The sequence below is a fragment of the Hyaena hyaena genome, unplaced genomic scaffold, assembly GCF_003009895.1.
Source record: "Hyaena hyaena isolate Hyena2069 unplaced genomic scaffold, ASM300989v1 scaffold_64, whole genome shotgun sequence".
NCBI classification, from domain to species: domain Eukaryota; kingdom Metazoa; phylum Chordata; class Mammalia; order Carnivora; family Hyaenidae; genus Hyaena; species Hyaena hyaena.
Genome location: NW_024080698.1, coordinates 2,927,212 through 2,950,558, shown reverse-complemented (window position 1 = coordinate 2,950,558; position 23,347 = coordinate 2,927,212). Strand labels below are relative to the sequence as shown.

The 23,347-nt window shown below is 41.6% G+C and overlaps 1 protein-coding gene across 4 annotated transcripts in view; it reads left to right on the top strand.

Moving 5' to 3' along the window:
* The first annotated feature begins 2,886 nt into the window (after positions 1 to 2,886).
* The window catches only part of FAM178B (family with sequence similarity 178 member B), a 115,961-nt gene continuing 95,500 nt past the window's right edge, over positions 2,887 to 23,347 (top strand). For all 4 annotated transcript variants that reach the window (XM_039232455.1, XM_039232454.1, XM_039232457.1 and 1 more), the window contains exon 1: positions 2,887 to 2,928. In XM_039232455.1, the coding sequence (XP_039088386.1) occupies positions 2,887 to 2,928 (42 nt within the window). The remainder of the gene's footprint in view (positions 2,929 to 23,347) is intronic.

The window sequence follows — 23,347 nt, the reverse complement described above, 5'->3', positions numbered from 1 at the left end:
CCCAAAGCTGGGCACGAGCTCACCGAAGTGGGACTTGAGTTCACCTGATGCAGGGCTGGACCTCACGAACCATGAGATCATGACCTGAGCCGGTCAGATGCTTAACCGACTGAGCCACCCAGGCGCCCCAAGACAATTATTCCTCTGTCTTTTACTGTACCTGCTTATTGAAAATTTTGGTCATTTTGTTACATAATGTCCTTGAATAAGATCCTACATGAGAAATTACTTTTGTAATTGAAAATAAGGAAAAAATGTATTTCTTTCTACCATAGAGACTCTATATTACATAGAGAAGCATGTAGCCTTTTGTGTCTACCCACCCCCCACCACACACTCACAAACACACTTTTTTTTCTTCCTTTCAAGAAGCTCAGAGACAGGTTTAATATTTATTCACATAATCACATTAGCGCTGCTGGCCCAAATGTGGCTCTTCCTCCTTTTTGTGGTTTTGAATTTTTTTTTTAATGTTTATTTGTTTTTGAGAGAGTGAGGGGGGTGGGATAGAGAACAAGGGAGACAGAATCCGAAGCCAGATGTGCACTGTCAGAGCAGAGCCCCACGCAGGTCTCAATCTCACAAACCTCACAAACTGTGAGATTATGACCTGAGCTGAAGTCGTATGCTCAACCAACTGAGCCACCCAGGCACCCCTGTGGTTTTGATTTTTTATCTCTTCTCCAGTACCTCTTTTGAAATCAGATAATGGGTGGGGCAGCTGGGTGCCGGGTCAGGTCGTGATCTCAGAGCTCATGAGTTTGAGCCTTGCATTGGGCTCTCTGCTGTTAATGCAGAGCCAGCTTCAGATCCTCTGTCCCTCCCTCTCCCTCAAAAATAAACATTTTTTTTTAAAAACGTTGAAATCAGATCATAGAGTATGGAGGAAAAGGTATACACAATGGAGTCGAGAATCATGGGCTCAGATCATATTGTGACTAGCAGCTCTGTAACTGGGGCAACTTAACCTATCTGAACCTCCAATTTCCCATTTGTAGGGTCCTTAAACATGATTGAATTACAATGTATATAGTGTATGTAGCACCTACTAGATGATCAATAAAAGATAATTACATGAAGAAGCAGCTATAAATGAATAAAATGATTGAAAGTGTCACTCCAGGTTGGCCTTTGGAAGACTAAGCACACACTCTCCTGGGAAGGAACAAGGCCAACTTGCCTAAAGCCCTTCTCTCCTGGGTCGGTCCCATCCCTAGGGTTACTATTCAAAGGACTCTTGGGAACACAGCTTTTTTAACCAGGCTAAGAGATCAAGTCACAAGGAGTGGGCACACACAACATGTGGTCTCTCTGAGCAGGACCTGAAGGAACAAAGATTCTGGAAGGAGAAGGAGACTGGGCCAGTGCTGGGCGGGCTTGCCCAGGCCCCCGAGAGGCCCTCTGGTGGAGTCCCTGCACCACCTGACGCAGCTCTGTTGGCCAAATTTCCTTTTCTCTCCTTCCAGGAGGGAGCCTCAAGGACACAGGCCTCCACACAAAGAAGTGAGAACAGCAGGTTCCTAAAGCGAGAGCAAAACCCTGGAAGACACGAGGAAAGTAGCAATGAGAGCCCTGGGTTTAAATGTGGGCTCTTAACACCCCAGTGTATGGCCCTGAGCTCGGCAGCTGGCCTCCAAGCCTCAGTTTCTTCTCCTGGAAAATGAGTAGTCAGCACCCTCGAGCCTGCAGTGAAGATCAAATGAGCTAATATTGGTGGGAACATTCGTATACCAAAAAAGTATTAGGTTAGTGTTTTCAACTTTGCTCGGGGCTGGATCTGTCTCTTCATATTAAGCTTTCAAATGACGCTCATTAAAATGGATAAACCTATGTATGTTTAAAACATTTAAAATGGCAGACATTCTCCAAAAAACAGGAAGGTGTTCAGAAGGGATCCTTTCAATCTCTTCAATATCCCTTTTAACAAATGGAAGTCAGATGCCTGAATGGTCCCAAACTTCTAGAGCTGATCAGAGGAGGTAAAGGTCAAGAAGCCTTGTTGCTGGGAAGGCCTTCCAACACACCAAGGCCTCTGCCTTCTCTCCTTCATTTTCTGGCCCCAGAAGAGGGTCTCTCCCTCAGGGTGTAGGCTTAGCCAGGGTGCCACCGGTAGCATTGCCCAGCTCAGCTCGGCTCAGCTTCACCGCCCTCCTGCCTGGAAAACCACGCAGGAGGGTGATTAATTAGCTATTCATGATACCTAATTAAAAATCAGTTCCCCAGAAGAGTAGGATTTGGTTTTAATTGATGACAGGGCTGGCTGCATATAAAGAGAACTACTGTGTGTTAATGGCCTTGCTCAGGGCTAGGAACGGAGTCGGGGCTCAACCAGTGTGTCGAGTGTGATCCTGACCGGCCGACAGGCCCAAAGCACACACACAGACGCGCACACTCACACACACTCAGATACACATGCCCAGGGCATATATGTTTTCAAAGCAAAACATGGTGAATAATAATCACGGATGGTGGTTATAAGGGGTGGGCTCTCAACACACAACGCATGTAGTGTCTTAACTCGGGAAAGATCCCGGGTGGTCTGACGGTGGAGAGGCCACGGTGGGTTTAAATCCTGGGGCCGGCCCCTTCCGTCCTCGGGCCTCGGTAGGAGGCCCTTTCCCTCTGGGCGTCAGTGTCCTCATCTGTATGGAAGCCCTGGTCCCCAGGTGAGGATCCCGCGGCTTACTTACTGCGCCTAAAGTAGAGGCCTCAGAGCCTCCCGCCTCGCCCCAGGGAGCACCGCCCACTCTTGGGCTTCCCGTGCCGCGCTTGGCGTGCACGTGGGTGTGCACGTGGCGGGGGGTGGGGCTGGGCCCGCTGGGGGGCGCCGTCTGCGCGCGCGCCGGGGTGCTGGACGGCTGTTGCCTGCTCAAGTGCAACCTCCGCATGCATCGTTTGGGGCGCGGGGAGACCCCAGCGGAACTGGAGGTAGGAACCCGCTCTTCTTCCCATCCGCGGCCCTAGCCATTCCAGCCCCACCGTCGCCGGCTTCGTTTCCCCCACTGGCCGCCCCCCTGGTCCAGGCCTGTGCCCCGGGCCTCCTACCCCTCCCCTGCTCGCCCAGTTAGGACGATCCCAAGCCCGCTGTCAGTCAGATCGGGCACAGCCACCTGCCTCCTCTTTTGCGCTCCTCATGGAGTTCTTGGTTACACACAGGTGCTCGCGTGTTCCTCCACCCGGGCTGGACCCAGGGCTGGCCCGGACCAAGACCAAGCCAGGCCCTTGTCTCCTGGGTGGCACAGTCACCAGGGCATCGTTTGTTGGGATGGAACTTTCTTCAAACTGACTTGAGAATTGGTTTCTGTTTTGGTTGATTTGGTATGTGTGTGTTTCCAGTGTTCACCAGGGCACAGAGGATAGCTGCTCCCTTTTTTTTTTTTTTCCCCAGAAAAGCTCTCTGTTCCCAGCCCATGCCTAGTTGATGGATGTGCAGTTTATAATACTGCAGACTGTTTGACTTTCCTCTGTGGAGAAAACCCATCTCATTTCATCTTTCAGAGTGGGAGCTGAGGACTTGCTAACCGGAGCCGCTGCCCTCACTAACATTCCTAAGCTATTAAATATTTGTTTAAAAGGACAGACAGCACGGTGTTAGGACTAAGTCATCTTGAGAAAAGCAGTATTCACAAAAACAGGCCTGTTGTAATATTCCCAGTTAATGTTGGGTCTTTTTTACCTCAAGACTCAAAGCATTTTGGATTCTGTAAGGATTTGACCGCATGGCTACACTTTAAGACAGATTGCTTTGTTTTTCTTGTATCGAGGAAAAGAAAAGAACAAAAAGTGGGGCAACGTGTTGAAATCACACTGTGGGACAGTGAGGGGGAGAGTGAGGGAGGTAAGGGAAGGAGGCTCAATGTTACAGGCTGGGGTTTGCGGGATTTAGGGAGGCACCCACCCAGCAGTGGGAAGGGGTAGACAGATGGAGTGCAGTCCCAGAGCTGGACCGGAGAAGAGGGAGCATGGTGGAACCAGATGGCTTCTTCACTCCTTAGCCTGGAAAGCACATCAGTGAGATTGAGGAGGAATAGGTCCTGGTCGGTTGGCTGGTTGGCTGGAGGAAGAAGACAGAAGTTTAGATGTTGAGTATGTCTTCTTCCCATTTGACTGTGTGGATGGCCTTTTGTCTCCTGCGTTCCTGTCTCAGCACCTAGCACACAGTACTTGGAGCAGGTCAGATTAGCCAGAATTACCGTTTTTGATTGATTCTTGGACGCATCTTGGTTCACATCTCAACACCTCTGAAGTTGAACTGTGTCTTCCTTTGTGTCATTCACTTGGCAGATTTGTGTCTTTCTTAGTGGTCATAGTCATGATGCTTGGGGTGCCTGGCTGGCTTAGTTGGAAGAGCATGCAATTCTTGATCTCAGGGTTGTAAGTTGGAGTCCCACGCTGGACGTAGAGATTGCTTAAAAGTAATATCTTTAAAAGAAGAAAAAGAAAGTCACAGTGCTCTTTAAATTGGTGGCAGCTTGAGCTCTGATGAAGTAGTGTCGCCAACTGTGACCTTGGTCCAGCAATTGCAGCTTTCAACATTGGAGATTTGAGCACCAAAGATGACATTGTATCACACAGTACCCTTCTATTGTCATTCATCTCCTCTTTGAAAATGCTAATGTTTTCAAGGAACATGCAGGAGGGAGTTGGTAAAGTCAGGAATGACAGGTACAAGTATGAAAAATGTATTACTTTGTGGGTTGGAGAGAGAAGAAATAGCTGGTGGATGTGTTTCCTTTCCTGGTGAAGTTGTTAAATTGGACCGCCGTATAACCACTGGTAGAGGGATACCTTTAAGTGAAATGTACTTTGCAGCAGCCATGCTTTGGTGCGCGCTGGTCAGGCAGCCCTTGCCCTTGAAGCCTTCTCCTGACCAGCCAGTCCGAATACACCTGTTGGGACTGTGGGACCCATGCTCTACCATCCACCGGAGGCTTGGTGACCCTGAGTACCCCCCTGGCAGAAACCTCCCACTGCTGTACAAGCCCCTCAAGGCAGAGGCCATATCTTCCCCATCCTTGGTGTTCTAGTGCTCGGCACAATGCCTGACACATCAGAGATGCTATGTTAGGTGTTGCTGAATGGAACTGTACTGGACAAGTTGGGGCAAGTTGTCTTCCTGGTCCTCCTGTCAAAGTCTTCATCTCGCAGAGACCATGTTCTGGGTGAAGGTTCCCTTCTCAGCCCTTGTTCTGGGTGAAGGTTCCCTTCTCAGCCCTCAGTCGTCTGTGAGGCTGCTCCGTGAGTTATTGGTTTTGTGAGCTAACCTGCGGAGACCGTATTTCTCACCCTTGGCTTGCAGAATGAGCTTTTGGGACTTAGTCCGCTTGTAAATTGGAACCTGCTTGTATATCAGCTCACTTGGTAACTTTGCTCCCTGAGAGCCTCGCTAGTTAACCCACAGGATATCAGGACCCGTATAGATTGATTGTCTCTGCTGGGTTTGCTGGGTAAGCAGGTGAGCTGGTCCCAGCCTAGAGAAAGCTAGAAAGGTGAGTGAGAATCTCCTGGAAACAAAAGGGCCAAGTTTATGTTCTGCTTTGTCTCCAGCGAAGACATGGGCTGAACCCCAGGGGCCCTCAGGATCGGTGAGACTTGACCCTGCTCTTTATTCCTGCCCTGGCTGACCTATGTGCTCCTTCTAGAAAGAGATGCTTTGAGCATGCAAAACAGCTTTTCTCAGTCCCCGCCAAGATGGTTTGGGGGTGGTTTGTGTAGAAGTGCAGGCTTTTGGAGAGTCCCTTCTATTTGGCTGACTCTCAGGCTCCCAGAGGGTGGTTGGCGCTTTGCTTCAGAATACTGTCACAGCCACCACCAGTTGGCCAGTTTTCTTTTTTTACTCTCTGACTTTGGGGATGTTTTTATGGCAAATGCCTGGTGATCTTCCAGATTTCAGTTCGAATTATGAGAAATCTTGATGATCACTGTAAGATTCTTGAAGAAATTTGTGCGTGTTAAAAACAAAAACTAGTTTTCAGCCATTTCCATAGAAATTATTTCAGGCAAGAATCACTAATGGAATAACACTGTATGTCAATTATACTGGAATGAAATTTAAAAAAAGAGAGTCATCAATGGATGCTGAAACTATGAAATGAAAGCGTGTCGAGAAACAGGATGTTTACATAATCTCAAAGCTTTTACCCCAAACACTGATTAATAACAAAGAGAAAAATAGTGATATTACAGTGGAGAAACCTGGCCTTAACCAAGTGATTAAAATTAGCAACAGCAGTAATGCAACAAATCACCATCATGTGCCTTCCTGAGAAGAACACATCACATCTGTGTATTCCTGTCCCAGTCACATCACCTGAATCTAATTATGAGGAAATGTCCCACAAACCCAGGTTTCTATAATCTACCAAGTAACTGGCCAGTACTTTCAACAGTGTCAAGCTTATACGTGCAAACACACACGCAAACAAGATAATTAATGGTAAACCAAATATAGTGAAATGTTGACATGGAGGAACTTTGATAAAGGGCATATGGGCTTTTTTTTTTTTTTTTTTTTTTTAGTTTATTGATTTATCTTGAGAGATAGAGAGAGAGTGAGCACAAGCAGGGGAGGGGCAGAAGGAGGGAGAAAGAATCCCAAGCAGGCTCCTTGCTGCCAGCAAGGAGCCAGCATGGAGCCTGTCATGGGCTCAAATAGACGAACTGTAAGATCATGACCTGAGCTGAAACCAAGTGTCAGATGCTGAACCAACTGAGCCACCCAGGCGCCTCCATATGGGCATTTTTTGTATTTTTATAATTTGGGGTATGTCTGAAATTTTTTCAAAATAAAAAAATAGAAGACGTTTTCACATTTTTTCCGATAAGAATTATGGATGTGAAAACAGATAAAATATCCTATGTGTACTTGGCAGGGAGAACTTGATAAATCTAAATGGTTTTTGTAGTATGGTAAGATAAAAATTTTGTGTATCCTGGTAGAGAGCTAACAGAAATGAATATTTAAAAATTTTTTTAATGTTCTATTTGTTTCTGAGAGAGAGACAGCGTGAGCAGGGGAGGGTCAGAGAGAGAGGGAGATACAGAATCCAAAACAGGCTCCAGGCTCTGAGCTAGCTGTCAGCACAGAGTGCGATGCGGGCTCGAACCCACGAAGCGTGAGATCATGACCTGAGCTGAAATCAGACACTTAACTGACTGAGCCACCCAGGCACCCCCAGAAATGACTATATCCTTCAAAAGACTTATAAGAATATTCATAGCAGCTTTATTCATAATACCTGAAATAAGGAACAATCCAAGTGTCCATCAAAAGGAGAATGGATAGGGATGCCTGGGTGGCTCAGACAGTTAAAAGTCCAAGTTCAGCTCAGGTCATGATCTCACAGTTTGTGGGTTCGAGCCCCGTGTTGGGTTCTGTGCTGACACCTCAGAGCCTGGAGCCTGCTTCATATTCTGTGTCTCCCTCTCTCTCTGCCCCTCCCCTGCGCGCGCGCGCGCTCTCTCTCGCTCTCAAAAATAAATGAACATTAAAAAAAATTTTTTTAAAGAGGAAAGTGGATAAATAAGTTGTGATGTATTCCAATGATGGAGTACTATACAGCAAAGAAAATGAATGGAGAACTGCAACAAGCAACAACATGGATGATCTCACATGCATGATGTTGAGCAGGTTATAATCAGACACAAAAGATCTCCAAATATATAATTTCCCGCATATAAAATTTGAAAACAGATGAAATAATTTATGGTGATACAGGCAGAATATTGTTACCTTCGGGGGTTATTGATTGAAAGAGATATGAGGGATTCTTCTAGGGTGTGAGAGATGTTCAGTATCTTCATCTGGGTCATACACATGCATACACACACACACACACATACACAAGTTGACCCTTAAATGTATGAGGGTTGAGGCATCAACTCCCTATGCAGTAAAAAATTTGCATAGAACTTTTGACTCTCTAAAAACTTAACTATTAATAGCATATTGTTGATTGGAAGCCTTACAATTAACGTAGACAGTTGATGAACACATATTTGTATGTTATATGTATCATATACTGTTATCTTACAATGAAATAAGCTAGAGAAAAAATATTAAGAAAATAACAAGAGAAAATGTACAGTACTATACTGTATTTATAGAAAAAATCCACTTAGATGTGGACCCACATGGTTCAAGCCCCTGTTTAAAGGACAACAGTGTGTGTGTGTGTACACACATATATATGTGTGTGTATATATACACATGTGTATATGTGTACATATGTGCACACACATATATGTGTGTATGTGTATATATACACATGTGTGTGCACATATGTACACATATACACATATGTGTGTATATATATTTATATATCATATATATAAATTCATCAAGTTGAATAGTTAAGATTTGTGCACCTTATCTAAGTTACACATCAATGAAAACTAAAATGTGTTTTGTGAGGATTATAGATCCAAATGTGAGTTGTAAAATAATAAAAATTCTAAAAGTTGGTATGAGAATGTGTTCATGACTTTGAAATGGGGAAGATTTCTTAAACAAGACACAGAATACACTAATCATAGAAGAAAATGTTGATAAATTAGGCTACATTGAACTTTTGAATTTTTCTTTGTAAAGACACACCATTAAGAGAGTGAAAAGACCAGCCATACAGTTGGTGAAAATATTTGCAACACGTAAAATCAGTGGTTAATCTTGAGAATCTATAAGAATGCCCATAGATCAAGAAAGGTCAAAAAGGACAACCCAATAGAAATTGGGCAACAGTTACTTTATACATAAAAGATATCCAGGTGGACAACACAACATGAAAAGAGGTTCAGTGTCATCTTTTCCTTTTTCAGTGAGGAAAATACAAATTTATAATAAAATGAGGAGGCACCTGGGTGGCTCAGTCGGTTAGGCATCTGATTTCAGCTCAGGTCATGATCTCATGGTTTGTGGGTTCGAGCCCCACATCAGACTCTGTGCTGACAGCTCAGAGCCTGGAGCCTGCTTCGGATTCTGTGTCTCCCTCTCTCTCTGCCCTTCCCCTGCTTGCACTCTAACTCTGTCTCTCCCCCTCAAAAATAGATAAACATTAAAAAAAAATTTTTTTAATGCAATGAGAAATCAGTTGGTGAGAAATACCTACTAGAATGGTAAACCTTTGAAAGACTGACAGTCTCAGGTGTTGGCAAGGGTAGAATGAGGAGAACTGGCAAATGGCATATAGGAGGGTAAATTCATTCTACCACTTAGAAACTGTTTGACTTTGTCTACTATAAATGAACATACCTATTCCTGTGACCTATCAATGTGACACCTGGGTGCATTCCCAACAGAAATGTGTGTGATTGGGTGTGTGGGATTGTGTGTACAAAAGGCAAGTAAAACGGTGTTTATAGAAGTATTATTCGTAATTGTCAAAAACAAAACAAAACAAAACAGTGAAGATGCCTATGAACAGAAGAGTCAAGCCTGTATTCATACAGCCAAATACTACACAGCAACAAAGATGAACATGCACAGACATAACATTGAACAAAAGAAGCCAGATGAAAAAGAATCCATACTGTGTGATTCCACTTATGTATTATTTTAAAAACACACAAAACAAATCTGTGGTGGTATTTTATTTTGGGGGCAGAGGGTGGGAGTGCTGACTGGGAGTGAGCATAACGAAGACTATGGGGTGCTGGTATGTACCATCTTTACTTTGGTAGTGGTTACCTAGGTGTGTTCACTTTGTGAAAATTCATCTAGCTGTATTCTTACCCAAGTACGCTTTTCTATACATACATTGTACTTTAAAGTTGACTAATTTGATTTGTATCTAGCATAATGACATTTGGTATATTGCATGTCATTGTGAATTGAATTGTGTCTCCCCTCCAAATTCATGTGTTGAAGCCCTAACTCACTATATGATGGTATTTAGTGATGGGGTCTGTTGAAGGTAATTAGGGTTAGATGAGGTCATGAGGGTGTGACTGCCTGATGGGATTAGTATCCTTTTAAGAAGAGGAAACGTCCTTCCATCAGTTAAACATCAAACGTCATATGTCCTAAGTGTCTGACTCTTGATTTCAGCTCAGGTCATGATCTCACAGTTCATGGGATCAAACCTTGTGTCGGGCTCTGTGCTGATAGCACGGAGCCTGGTTGGGATTCTGTCTCTCCCTCTTTCTCTGCCCCTCCCCTGCTTGTGCCCACACACACACTCCCTCTCTCAAAATAAATAAATAAAACGTCAAAAAAAAGGAGAAGAGGGGCCCCTGAATGGCTCACTCGGTGAGCATCTGACTTTCGCTTAGGTCATGATCTCACGGTTTGTGAGTTCGAGCCCTGCGTCGGGCTCTGTGCTGACAGCTCAGAGTCTGGAGCCTGCTTCAGATTCTGTGTCTCCTCTCTCTGCCTCTCCCCTGCTCGCACTCTCTCTCTCTCAAAATAAATATTTAAAAATTAAAAAAGAGGAAGAGGCCAGTGCACACATTCTGTCTCTCTCCCACAAGTGCACCAAGGAGAGGTCATGTGAGCACACAGCAGGAGACAAGTCTCCCACAAGCCATGAGAAAAGGCCTCAGAAACCTATGTTGCTACCACCTTGATCTTGGACTTCCAGCCTCAAGAACTATGAGACATAAGAGGTGCCTGAGTGGCTCAGTTGGTTAAGCATCCGACTTCACTTCGGGTCATGATCTCACAGTTTGTGGGTTTGAGCCCTGTATTAGGCTCTGTGCTGACAGCTCAGAGCCTGGAGCCTGCTTCAGATTCTGTGTCTCCCTCTCTCTCTCTCTACCCCTCCCCCACTCACACTCTGTGTCTCTCGAAAATAAACGTTAAAAAACATTTAAAAAATAACTATGAGAAATCTGTTTTTTAATCCACATAGCCCACGGTATAGGCATGTTTTGTTTTATTGTACTTCATAATAGTTCACAGATAATGCTTTTTTAAAAAAATTTTTTTACAAAGTTAAGGTTTGTGGCAACCTGCAGCTATCATCTTTTGGGCCCATTTTTCCCAAAGCATTTGCTCATTTATGCCTCTGTGTCACATTTTGGTAATTCTCATTATATTTTAAACTTTTTTCATTATTATTATGGTGATCAGTGATCTTATATATTCCTTTTGTATACATGGGTGCCATGAACCTCACCCACATAAGATGGCAAGCTTAAACAATAAATGTTGTGTGTGTTCTGACTGCTTCACCAACCATTCATCCCCTTGTCTGTCTCCCTCCCTCTCCTCAGGCCTCTCTGTTCCCTAAGACACAGCAATATTGATGTTAAGCCAGTTGTTAACCTTATAATGGCCTCTAAGTGTTGAAGTGAAAGGAATAGTCACATGTCCCTGACTTTAAATCAAACGCTAGAAATGATTAATCGTATTAAGGAAGGCATGTCAAAAGCCAAGTCAACCAAAAGCTCCAAACGGCCAAGTTGTGAATGTGAAGGAAAAGTTCTTGAAGAATATTAAAAGTGCTACTCCAGGGGCGCCTGGGTGGCTTAGTCGGTTGGGCGTCCGACTTTCGCTTGGGTCATGATCTCGCGGGTTCGAGCCCCGCGTCGGGCTCTGTGCTGACTGCCAGCTCAGAGCGTGGAGCCTGTTTCGGAGTCTGTGACTCCTTCTCTCTCTGACCCTCTCCTGCTCACGCTGTCTCTCTCTCTCTCTCTCTCCTAGAAATAAATAAAACATTAAAAAAATTTAAAAAAAAAAGTGCTACTCCAGTAAATACATGAATGATAAGAAAGTGAAACAGCCTTATCACTGATATGGAGAAAGTTTGAGTAGTCTGGATACAAGATCAGACCATCCCACGACATTCCCTTAAGGCAGAGTCTAATCCAGAGCAAGACCCTAACTCTCTTCAGTTCCATGAAGCTGCAGAAGAAAAGTTTGAAGCTAGCAGGAATTGGTTCATGAGATTAATAATATCAAAGTGCAAGCAGCAAGGTAAAACAAGTTATCCAGGAGATCTAGCTAGGATCATTAATGAAAGTGGCTACACTAAATAAGAGATTTTCATTGTAGGCAAAACAGCCTTCTATTGGAAGAAGATTCTATTGAGGACCTCATAGCTAGAGAGGAGAAGTTAATGCCTGGCTTCAAAGCTTCAAAAGACAGGCTGAGTCTCTTGTAAGATACTAATGCAGCTTGTGGTTTTAAGTTGAAGCCAGTGCTTACTTACCAGTCCAAAAGTCCTAAAACCCTTAAAAATTATGCTAAATCTACTCTGCCTGTTTACAGTATGGTTTAGTGAATATTTTAAACCCACTGTTGACACCTGCTGCTCAGAAAGCAAGATTTCTTTCAAAATACTACTGTTCATTGACAGTGCACCTGGTCACCTAAGAGCTCTGATGGAGAGGTACAACAAGATTAATGTTTTCTTATCTAACACAGTACCCATTCTGCAGTCTTGGATCAAGGAGTAATTTTGACTTTCAAGTCTTATTATGTAAGAAATACATTTTGTAAGACTATCATTGCCATAGAGAGTGATCCTTCTGATGGATTTGGGCAAAGTAAATTGCAAACCTTCTGGAAATGATTCTTTATTCTAGATGCCATAAGAACAGTCATGATTCGTAGGAAGAGGTTAAAATATCGTAACTCTTCAGAGTTTGGAAGAAGTTGATTCCAACCCTCACAGATGAGTTTAAGGGGTTCAGGACTTCAGTGAAGAAAGTAACTACATATGTGGTGCAAATAGCAAGAGAACCAGAATTAGAAGTGGGGCCAGAAGTGTGACAAATTGCTGCCAATCGTAAAAACTTGAAAAGATGAGGGATGTCTGGGTGGCTCAGTCAGTTAAGCATCTGACTTTTGATTTTGGCTCAGGTTATGATATCACAGTCATGCGATCAAGCCCCTCATTTGGCTCTACTCTGGACACGGAGCCTGCTTAAGCTTCTCTCTCTCCTTCCCTCTGCCCCTCTCTGCTGCTTGTTTGCGCTCTCTCTCTCAAAAAGAAAAGAAACCTGAAAAGGATGAGAAAGCCCTTTTTATTGAAGAACAAAGAAAGTAGTTTCTTGAGATGGAATCTATTCCTGGTGAAGATGATGTGAAGATTTTTGAAATGATAACAAAGGACAATAAAGGAAGTTTACGTAGAATGTTACATAAACTTCATATCAAGTAAGCAGTGATAGGGTTTGAGATGACTGACTCTAATTTTGAAAGTAGTTCAAGATGCTATCAAACAGCATCACATGCTACAGAGAAATAGTCCATGAATGGAAGGGTCAGCTGATGTGGCCAACCTCATTGTTGTCTTATTTTTTAAAAATGGCCACAGCCACCCTAGCCTTTAGTAACACCACCTTGATCGGTCAGTAGCCAACAGCATTACAGCAAGGACCCTTCCCCTCCCCGAGCAAAACAGTGGACCTGCAGAAAGCTCAGATGATGGTTACCAGTTTTTAGCAGTAAATTATTTTTTAACTAAAGTATGTATATTGTTTTTTTCAAGACACAATGCTGTTGCACATTTGATAGACTACAGTATAGTGCAAATGTAATCTTTATATGCCCTGGGAACCCAAAACTTCATTGGACCCACCTTATTGCCGTATTCACTGTACTGCAGTGGTCTGGAACTGAACCTGCAGTATGTCTTTTGTATGCCCGTATTTTGTTGTAGCAACTCAGGCCAACTAAAGCATATATATGTGTCCAGTAGCATCAACTACCTCATTTTCTGAGAATCCAGCCTGCACTGGCCCATGGGCTGGGCACTGGGACACAGAGACAAGACTTCATCTGTGTACCTTAGTGACTCCAGAGAATTAAGTCATCAGTGTGGTAAAAATACATGAAGTGTTGTGCGGGTAAAGAGGAGGGGCTGAGACATGGTATGTTTCCTCAGGCAGCAATGACACATTTACTCCTCTTTTATAGTTTAAAGTGCCCCTCCGTCTTGGGTGCTCCATCTGGAGCAGTGACCTGCTGAACTTTCAGAAACCAGAGTGTGCTGCTTTTCATGATCTTGAGGAACAGCCAAAGCTGGAATAGCAAAAACCGTCAACTCTGAAGGGGAACAAAGGCTGGTGTTGTGTATCCACACTTAGTGGGCTCTGCATTGTTAGGAGGACATAGAAAGCACTTGTGCTCAGAAAAGAAACCAATTGAAAAGCAGAAAATATCCTTCCCTCCCACCGTCCCCAGTTGCACGCAGTTTTTGCCACATGGACTTGGTCTCAATGCATCAGCAGTTTCTGATTCTTTTTATGTTTTATCATCTCTATGGACTTATGAACACTGAAACATTTACTTGGGGTAGGCCAGTTTTCTTGTTTTTGGCAAATGTTCCAGACTCAACTTAGTATACTCTCGGTTCCCCAACTAAAAAGGTTTTTAAAGGACAGCCCATGGGGCGCCTGGGTGGCTTAGTCGGTTAAGCGTCCGACTTTCGCTTAGGTCATGATCTCGCGGTTCGTGGGTTCGGGCCCCGCATCAGGCTCTGTGCTGACTGCCAGCTCAGAGCCTGGAGCCTGTTTCAGAGTCTGTATCTCCCTCCCTCTCTGACCCTCCCCTGCTCACGCTGTCTCTCTCTCTCCTAGAAATAAAATAAAAAAAAAAATATAAAAAAAAAAAAAAAAAAAAAAAATAAAGGACAGCCCTAACCCCCCAACCCTGTATTCTCAAAAGGCATAATCAGTTGCATAGAATATTACTGGGAGATTTTAGTGAGACTTTTTATTCTTTGTTTCTTCTTGCTTCTTGGTTAGTATCTATAACGAGACAACTTGCAGCGTGATTTCCAGCTTCCTGATGCCTTACTCTCTTGTCCTCTTGGAAGGTTCACAGCAGCAGTATGGACCTTCAGTTTTACTTTACTTGTATTTTCTTTAAAAAAAAAAAAAAAAAGGAAGAAGAAGAAATTGCATATAAACTTAAAAAGCCGCCTGGGTGGCCTACTTGGTTGGCTGTCCAACTCTTGATTTTGGCTCAGGTCATGATCTCACAGCCATGGGATCAAGCCCAGCATTGGGTTCCACGCTGAGTGTGGAGCCTGCTTGAGATTCTCTCTCCCCCACTTATGTGCTTGCTTGCTTTCTCTCTCAAATACAAATTAATTAATTAATTAAAATATTTAAAATTAAAATAAAAGTAAAAAACTAGTTCATTGACATAAGTCACATAACATACAACTTATCCATATTCTAAAATCAATGTTTTAAAATCAACATTTTTAGCACCCCGGAAATAAACCTTGCATCCCTTAACTGTTACCACCCGACTTTCTTTCTCTCTCCCAATCCTAATCTGCTTTATTCCATTATGGATTTGCCAGTTCTGGACATTTCATGCAAATGGAACCACACAGGATGTGGATTTAGAAGTTGGGCTTCTTTCACTTCATGTATTGTGTTCAAGGTCCATTCATGTTGTAGCATGAGTCAGTACTTCATTCCTCTTTTTATAGCTGAATAATACTCCATTATGTGGATATACCACATTTTGTTTATCCTTTCAACAATTGATGGCCATTGGATTGTTTCTCCTTTTTGGCTACTTTGTATGGACATAATGTTTTCTTTTTTTTTTTTTATTGTTAATTTTAAAAATTTACATCCAAGTTAGCTAGCATATAGTTCAACAGTCAACAGTGATCTCAAGAGTAGATTCCTTTATGCCCCTTACCCATTGAGCCCATCCCCCCTCCCACAACCCCTCCAGTAACCCTCTGTTTGTTCTCCATATTTAAGAGTCTCTTATGTTTTTGTTCCCCTCCCTGTTTTTATATTATTTTTGCTTTCTTTCTCTTATGTTCATCTGTTTTGTATCTTAAAGCCTAAATATGAGTGAAGTCAAATGATATTTGTCTTTCTCTGACTAATTTCGCTTAGCATGATACCCTCTAGTTCCATCCATGTAGTTGCAAATGACATATGTTTTCATTTCTCTCTCATTTATACCTAGAAATGGAATGTCTGGGCCATATGGTACCTCTACGTTTAACCATTTGAAGAACTGCTAGACTATTTCCTAAAGCCTGTTTCCTTATATGATCAGCAAGCAAGGGAAATATTTTATAGTTCTTTTAACTTTTATAGGATTTTACAAATTTTGCTACTTACCACCTTTGCCACTTGTGTGTTAAAACGCTTCCATAAAAAAAAGCAGGAGGTATGATCACTGTGCTTACACCTCCTTCTCTGTGCATATTTCTCATCCTCTGCAAGACCTTACTTAGTCTCCTAAGGTCCTTAGGAACATAGACATTGGTTATTTATGGACCAGACAGCTTTTCAGATACTTCTGATTATAAGAGCAAATTCTTTTGCTGATCTTTACCTGGGATTCCACGTACATATTGAACCACTGAGAGTTTGGGTAGAATGTCACTCAGAAGTTTTGGTTGCTTGAGATGATGTCTTGTTGATCATACTCATGTCATGGCCATGTTGGCAGCAAAGTGGTGCCAAATCATGAACATGGGAAAGCTCTTGGACTTTCAGTATCCTTTGTAATACACACAAAGGATTTTTAATGTTTTCGGAGGCCTCCACCGCTAGCTTCTGCCTTCTATGGAGCTCAGGACTATTGCAGCCAATAACACTGTTATGGGCTAAATTGACCCCCTAAAATTCATAGGTTGAAGTCTTAATTACCACAGAATGTGACTGTATTTGATGATAAGGCCTTTAAAGAGATAAAAATTAAGGCTAAATGAGGTCATTGGGGGTGGGTCCTAATCCAACAGGACTGGTGTCCTTATAAGGAGAGATGATTAGGACACAGACCAGAAACCATGTGGCGACAGGGAGAAGATGGCCAAGAGTAAACAGAGGAGAATGGTTCAGAAGAAACCAACCCTGCCGACACCTTGATCTTGGACTTTGAGCCTCCAGAATTGTGAGATAATAAATGTCTATAGTTTAAGCCTCCCAGCCTCTGGTATTTGTTATGGCAGCCCAGGCTAGTTCATGCACCGTGATGCTCCTTTGCCCTGACACCGTGCCTACTCTCCTCTTCTGTGGGTCTGATGGACAAACTGCCCCCCTAAGTCTCAGACTATATCTTCTGCTTGGGTCATGCACCATTCTGAGTCCCTTTACCCTGGGCCCCTCTCTGGTCCTTTTTGTTTTCCCAAGTCCAAAGGTGCCTCCTAGGTACAAAGCACATCCTGGCCCAAGTGTCACCCCAGAGGGAGAGAATATACCATCAAGACTCATAAGAAGCCTTGGTCACACCTGCTCACACTCCTCCTTTTCATGGGGGAAGTTCAGTGATTCCTTAGCAGGAGCACCTTAGGGAGCCTCCTATAGAAGGTGGAACTGGGAAGGCCAACAAGGGACACTTTACAACACAAAGATGGCTTCGATCATCCCAAGAGCATTTTCATTCATTTAACAGAATTTGCATCTTGTGCGTTCCTCCAGATGATTTCTAATGTGGAAATAATTTTATACATTGAAAAGTTAGTCTCAACATTTGCTGAGTGGAAGCTGGGGATATTTTTAAAGTTAGGTTTATCAAGCCATAATTTGCATACAGTAAAATTCACTCTCTATAGATGTGCAGTTCAGTGAGCTCTGACAAATGTATATAGTTTAACAACTGTCATGATTAAATTAAAGGATGTTTTCATCACCTTCTGAAGACCCCTAATATACCTTTGCCCAGCAGTGGCTTCTGAGCAGAGGAAGTTACACAATTGAGTTGATGCCCTAGGTCTAAGAAGGTTGAATCAGAGGCGATGTTCAGGAAGGACTGGAAGGAAAAGAGGGTGTAGAAGGAAAAGAAACCGGTTTGTTTTTTAAGGCAGAAAAAAACAAAAAAAAATTCCACTGGTGAACGGAAGGATGGGTGGTCATGGGCAACACCTCCCTGAAGGCCCAAAGGAGGGCAAGGTGTCAGAACCAGGGCAGAGGATATTTCTTGGAATCTTCCTTTTCTCACTGGGCCCCATAAGTGTCTCATGCTGCCTTTCAATACTGAGGCACAAATTTAGAATAGTTAATTATTTAACAATTGTGCAAAAATTACACCCATAAGTCCTTAATGTGCTTATTTCATGTATGAGTACTTTTTTAAATCTATGATTTCTACCAAGTTTTGCGGTCCTCTACTTACTTGACATTATTTCATGTGTACTTTTTTCTCCCCATGGATAGCTTGTATATTTATTTGTCCCTTCTTGTGGTAAGATACACATAGCATTAAACTTGCCATTTTAATGATTTTAAAATTCCAGGGAATTTAGTAAATTCACAGTGTTTTGCAGTCATTGGCACTGTCGAGTTTCAGAATATTTCCATCATCTAAAAAGGAGACCTTGTACCCACTGAGCAGCCACTACCCATTTCTCATCCCTTCCCCCTCACACCTCAGCACCCAGACCCTGGAAACCTAACTAATCTACTTTCTGTCTCTATGGATTTGCCTTTTCTGGGCATTTCATATAAAGAGTATCATCTATACAATAGAAGACCTTTGTGTCTGGCTTCTTTCAACTAAGCATAATGATTTTGAGGTTTATCCATTGTTATAGCATATAACAGTGCTTCATTCCTTTTTGTGACTCAATAATATTCCATTGCATGGCTCTCCTACATTTTGTTTGCCCACTCAGTAGTTGACGGACATTCGCATTGTTTCCACCTTTTGGCTGTGTGAGTAGTGCCGCCGTGAACATTCATGTGCAAGGAGTTGTCTGAGTACCTATTTTCATTTTTTTTGGGTAGGTACCCAGGAGTGAAATTGCTGGGTCATCTGGTAATCTTATATTTAACTTACTGGGTAACTGCCAGACTCTTCCACAGTGGCTGTGCCATTTTACATTCACACACACAATGGAAGAGGGTTCCAGTTTCTCCAGTCCTCACCAACACTAGCTGTTGATTGAATGGTTGGTTGGTTGGTTGCCATCCTACTGTGTGTGAAGTGGTGTTTTATTACGCTTTTGATTTACATGTCCCTAATAAAGTGGCGAATGACATTGAGCATCTTTTCATGTGCTTTTTGGCCATTTGTATAGATTCTTCTGAAAATGCCTATTCAAGTCTTTTGCTTACTTTTTAACTGGATATTTTGACTTTTCTTGTTAAGTTGTAAGAGTTCTTCATATATTCTGGATACTAGACTCATCAGATTTATATGATTTGCCAATACTTTGTTCCACTCTGTAGGTTGTCTTTTCATTTTCTTGACAGTAGCCTTTGAAGGAAAAAGTTTTAAATTCTGATGAAATCCAACTTCTCTCTTTGTTGTAGTTGTTGTTGTTGCCTCTGTTGTTGGTATCGTATCTAGGAAACCATGTTGTCCAACCTGGAGTCATAAAAATTTACCCCTGTGTTTTCTTCTCAGAGTTGTATAGTTTTAACACTTATGTTTAGATTTTCCATTTGAACTCATTGGTATGTGGTATCTGGTGAGACAAGGGTCCAGTGTCATTTTTTTGCATGTGGATGTCCAGTTGTTATAATGCCATTTGTTGAAAAGAGTCTAAAATCTTTAAAAGATCTTGCATCTTTGTTGAAAATCAATTGATCATAGATGTATATGTTTATTTCTGGAGTCTCAGTTCTAGTCCATTGATACATATGTCTACCCTTTTGCTGGTACCACACTGTTTTGATTACGGTGCCTTTTTTGTTGTTTATTCAAGTTTTTGTTTAAATTCCAGTTAGTTAACATACAGTGTAATATTAGTCTCAGGAATAGAATCTAGTGATTCATCACTTACCTACAATACCTAGTGCTCATCCAAACAAGTGCCTTCCTTAATGCCCATCACCCATTTAACCTCAACCCCCATCTACCTCCCCTCCAGCAACCCTCAGTTTGTTCTCTACAGTTATGAGTCTCTTTTATGGTTTGCCTATTTCTACCCCCCACCCTTTGTAGTAAGTTTAGAAATCAGGAAATTGAGTCCAACTTTGTTTTTCTTTTTCAAAATTGCTTCAAGGTCTCCTGTGATTATATATGTATTTTAGGATTGCTTTTTCCATTTCTGCTTAAAAAGGACTTTGGGATTTTGATAGGGATGCATTGATTCTGTAGACCACTTCAAGGAGTTTTACCATGAATGATATCATGGTTTTGATGATATTAAGCCTTCCAATCCACAAATGCAAGATGTCTTTATATTAAGGTATATCTTTTTTAATTTTTTTCATCAATGTTCTGTCATTTTCAGAGTTTAAATTTTCCTAAATTTATTCCTAAGTATATTATTTGTCCATTTTATCTAGGTTACCTAATTTTCTGTGCACAGTTATTCATAGTATTCTCCCTTTTAATCATTTTTATTTCTAAGGTTGACAGTAATGTCTTTCATTTCTGATTTTAGTAATAGGAGTTTCTCTCTCTCTCTCTCTCTCTCTTTTCTAGTTTGGTTTGTCAATTTTGTCAATTTTGTTGGTCTTTTCAAAGAACCAACTTTTGGCTTTGTTGGCTATCTCTGTTGTTTCTTTTTTTCGGTTCTCCCCTCAAATCTTCATTGTTTCCTGCCTTCTGCAAGCCTTGAGTTTAGTTTGCTTTTCTTTTTCTAGTTCCTTACAGAATAAACCAATTTAGGTTACTGATTTAACTTCTTTTTTTTTAAATTTTAAATGTTTTTTAATTGTTTTAATTTTTAAATGTTTTAGGCTTACATTTTCATTTTGGAGAGAAAAAGAGACAGAGCATGAGTGGGTGAGGACCAGAGAGAGAGGGAGACACAGAATCTGAAGCAGGCTCTAGGCTCCACGCTCTGAGCTCTGAGCTGTCAGCACAGAGCCCAATGCAGGACTCAAATTCATGAACTGCAAGATCATGACCTGAGCCACAGTCGGATGCTCAACCAATTGAGTCACACAGGCTCCCCTTAACAATCTTCTTTTTTAATGCAGGTGTTTATAGCTATACATTTTCCTGGGAGCATTGCTTTCACTGCATCCCATACATTTTGGTGTGTTGTGTTTGTTTTCACTTACCTCTAAGTTATTTTTAAATTTCTCTTATGATTTCTTTTTGGATTCATTGGTTATTTAAATGTTTGTTGTTTTATTTCTACATATTTGTGAAATTCCCACTTTTGTTTTTTTATGTCTAGTTTCTATTGTGATCAGGAAAGATACTTTATAGGATTTCAGTCTTTTTAAATTTATTGAGACTTGTGGGGCGCCTGGGTGGCTTAGTCGGTTAAGCGTCCGACTTTCGCTTAGGTCATGATCTGGCGGTTCGTGGGTTCGAGCCCCGTGTCGGGCTCTGTGCTGACTGCCAGCTCAGAGCCTGGAGCCTATTTCCAAGTCTGTGTCTCCCTCTCTCTCTGACCCTCCCCTCTTCACGCTGTCTCTCTCTCCTAGAAATAAATAAAAATATTTAAAAATAAATAAATAAACGTTAAAAACATTAAAAAAAATAAATTTATTGAGACTTGTTTTCTGGCCTAACATATGATCAGTGCTGAAGAAAATTCCGTGTGTACTTGCAAAGAATGTATATTCTGCTATTGCAGAATGAAGAGTTCTATAGATGTCTGTTATTTCTACTTGGTTCCTGGTGTTGTTCAAGTCCTCTATTTTCTTTTGATCTTCTGTCTAGTTACGTTATTGAAGGGAGGATATTGAATCCTTCAGCTATCACTTTGTAACTATTTCTCCCTTCAGATTTGCCTGTTTGCTTCACATATTTTGGAGCTCTTTTAGTTGCATGTATGTTTATAATTGTTACGTCTTTTTTTTTAATGTTTATTTATTTTTGAGAGAGACATAGAGCACATGAGAGTCAGGGTGGGTTGAGAGGGGGGCAGACAGAAGATCCGAAGTGGGCTCTGCGCTGACAGCAGCAAGCCCAACATGGGCTCAAACTCACTGTGAGATCATGATCTGAGCCAAAGTTGGATGCTTAACTGACCAAGCCACCCAGCGCCCCTAATTGTTATGTCTTCTTGATGAATGACCCTTATATCAATATATAAAGTCTTTCTTTGTCTCAGTAATTTTTGACTTAAAGTCTATTTTTCCAGACAAATACTAATGTATACTAATGTATAGCTACTTCAGTTGTCTTTGGGTCTCTGTTTGCATGGAGTATCTTTTCCAACCTTTCACCTTCAACCTATGTGGCTATAAAGTGAGTCTCTTGTAGACAGCATATAGTTGATGTTATAACAAACTAGTTTGAATTAATACCAGTTTAGCTTCAGGGGCACCTGGGTGGCTCAGTCAGTTAAGTGTCTGAGTCTTGATCTTGGCTCAGGTCATGATCTCACAGTTCGTGAGTTCCAGCCTTACATTAGGCTCTGTGCTGACAGTGCAGAGCCTGCTGGAATTCTGTCTCTCCCTCTTTCTGCCCCTTCCTTGCTTACTCTCCCCCCTTAAAATAAATTCATTTTTTAAAAAATTATCAATTTAGCTTCAGTTATACAAAAACTCTGCTCCTATACAATTCCATCCCTCCCTTTTATGTTTTTATTGTCACAAATTACATCTTTGAACCATTGTGTGTTCATTAACATAGATGTATAATTGTTGTTTTATGCATTTGTCTTTTAAATCACATAGGGAAAAGAGAAGAATTACAAACCAAAAATACAGTGATACTTGCATTTTTATTTACCTATAAATATCACATAGTTCACAGTTTAGCTCAGAGTAATACCAACTTAATTTCGCTAAAATACAAAACTTAGCACTTATATAGCTCTATTCCCAACCCTTCCTTTGTGCTGTTGTTGTCATGTAAATTATATCTTTAGACATTGTTTTCCCACTAAGACAGATTTGTAACTATTGCTTTATGTAGTTGTATTTTAAATAAAATAGGAGAAAAAGAGTTACAAATAAAAACTACACTTATACTGTCTTTTATGTATACCCATGTCCTTATCTTTATCACTGTTCTTTTTTTTTTTTTCATGTGGATTCAAGTTGTTTTCTAATATCCCTTCACTTCAGCCTGAAGGATTTACTTTAGTATTTCTTGTAGAACAAATTTGTTAGAGGGGCGCCTAGGTGGTTCAGTCGGTTAAGTGGCCGACTTTGGCTCAGGTCACGATTTCACAGTTCATGAGTTCAATCCCCATGTAGCGCTGTGGGCTGACAGTTCACCCTGGAGCCTGCTTCGGATTCTGTGCCTCCCTCTCTCTCTGCCCTCCCCTGCTCACGCTCTGTCTCTCAAAAATAAATAAATATTAAAAAAAAAAATGTGTAGAACAAATTTGTTAATCTGGAAATATCTTCATTTCTCCTTTTTTGAAGGATAGTTTTGTGGGAGACCACATTCTTGGTTCATAGTCTTTTCTTTCTTCACTTTGGATATTTCTTCTCACTGCCTGCTGATCTCCATGGTGTTTGATAAGAAATCACCTGTTAATCTTTTTTTTTTTTTTTTTTTTTTTTTTTTTTTTTTTTTTTTTTTTTTTTTTTTTTTTCGTTTTTTTTTTTTTGTTCT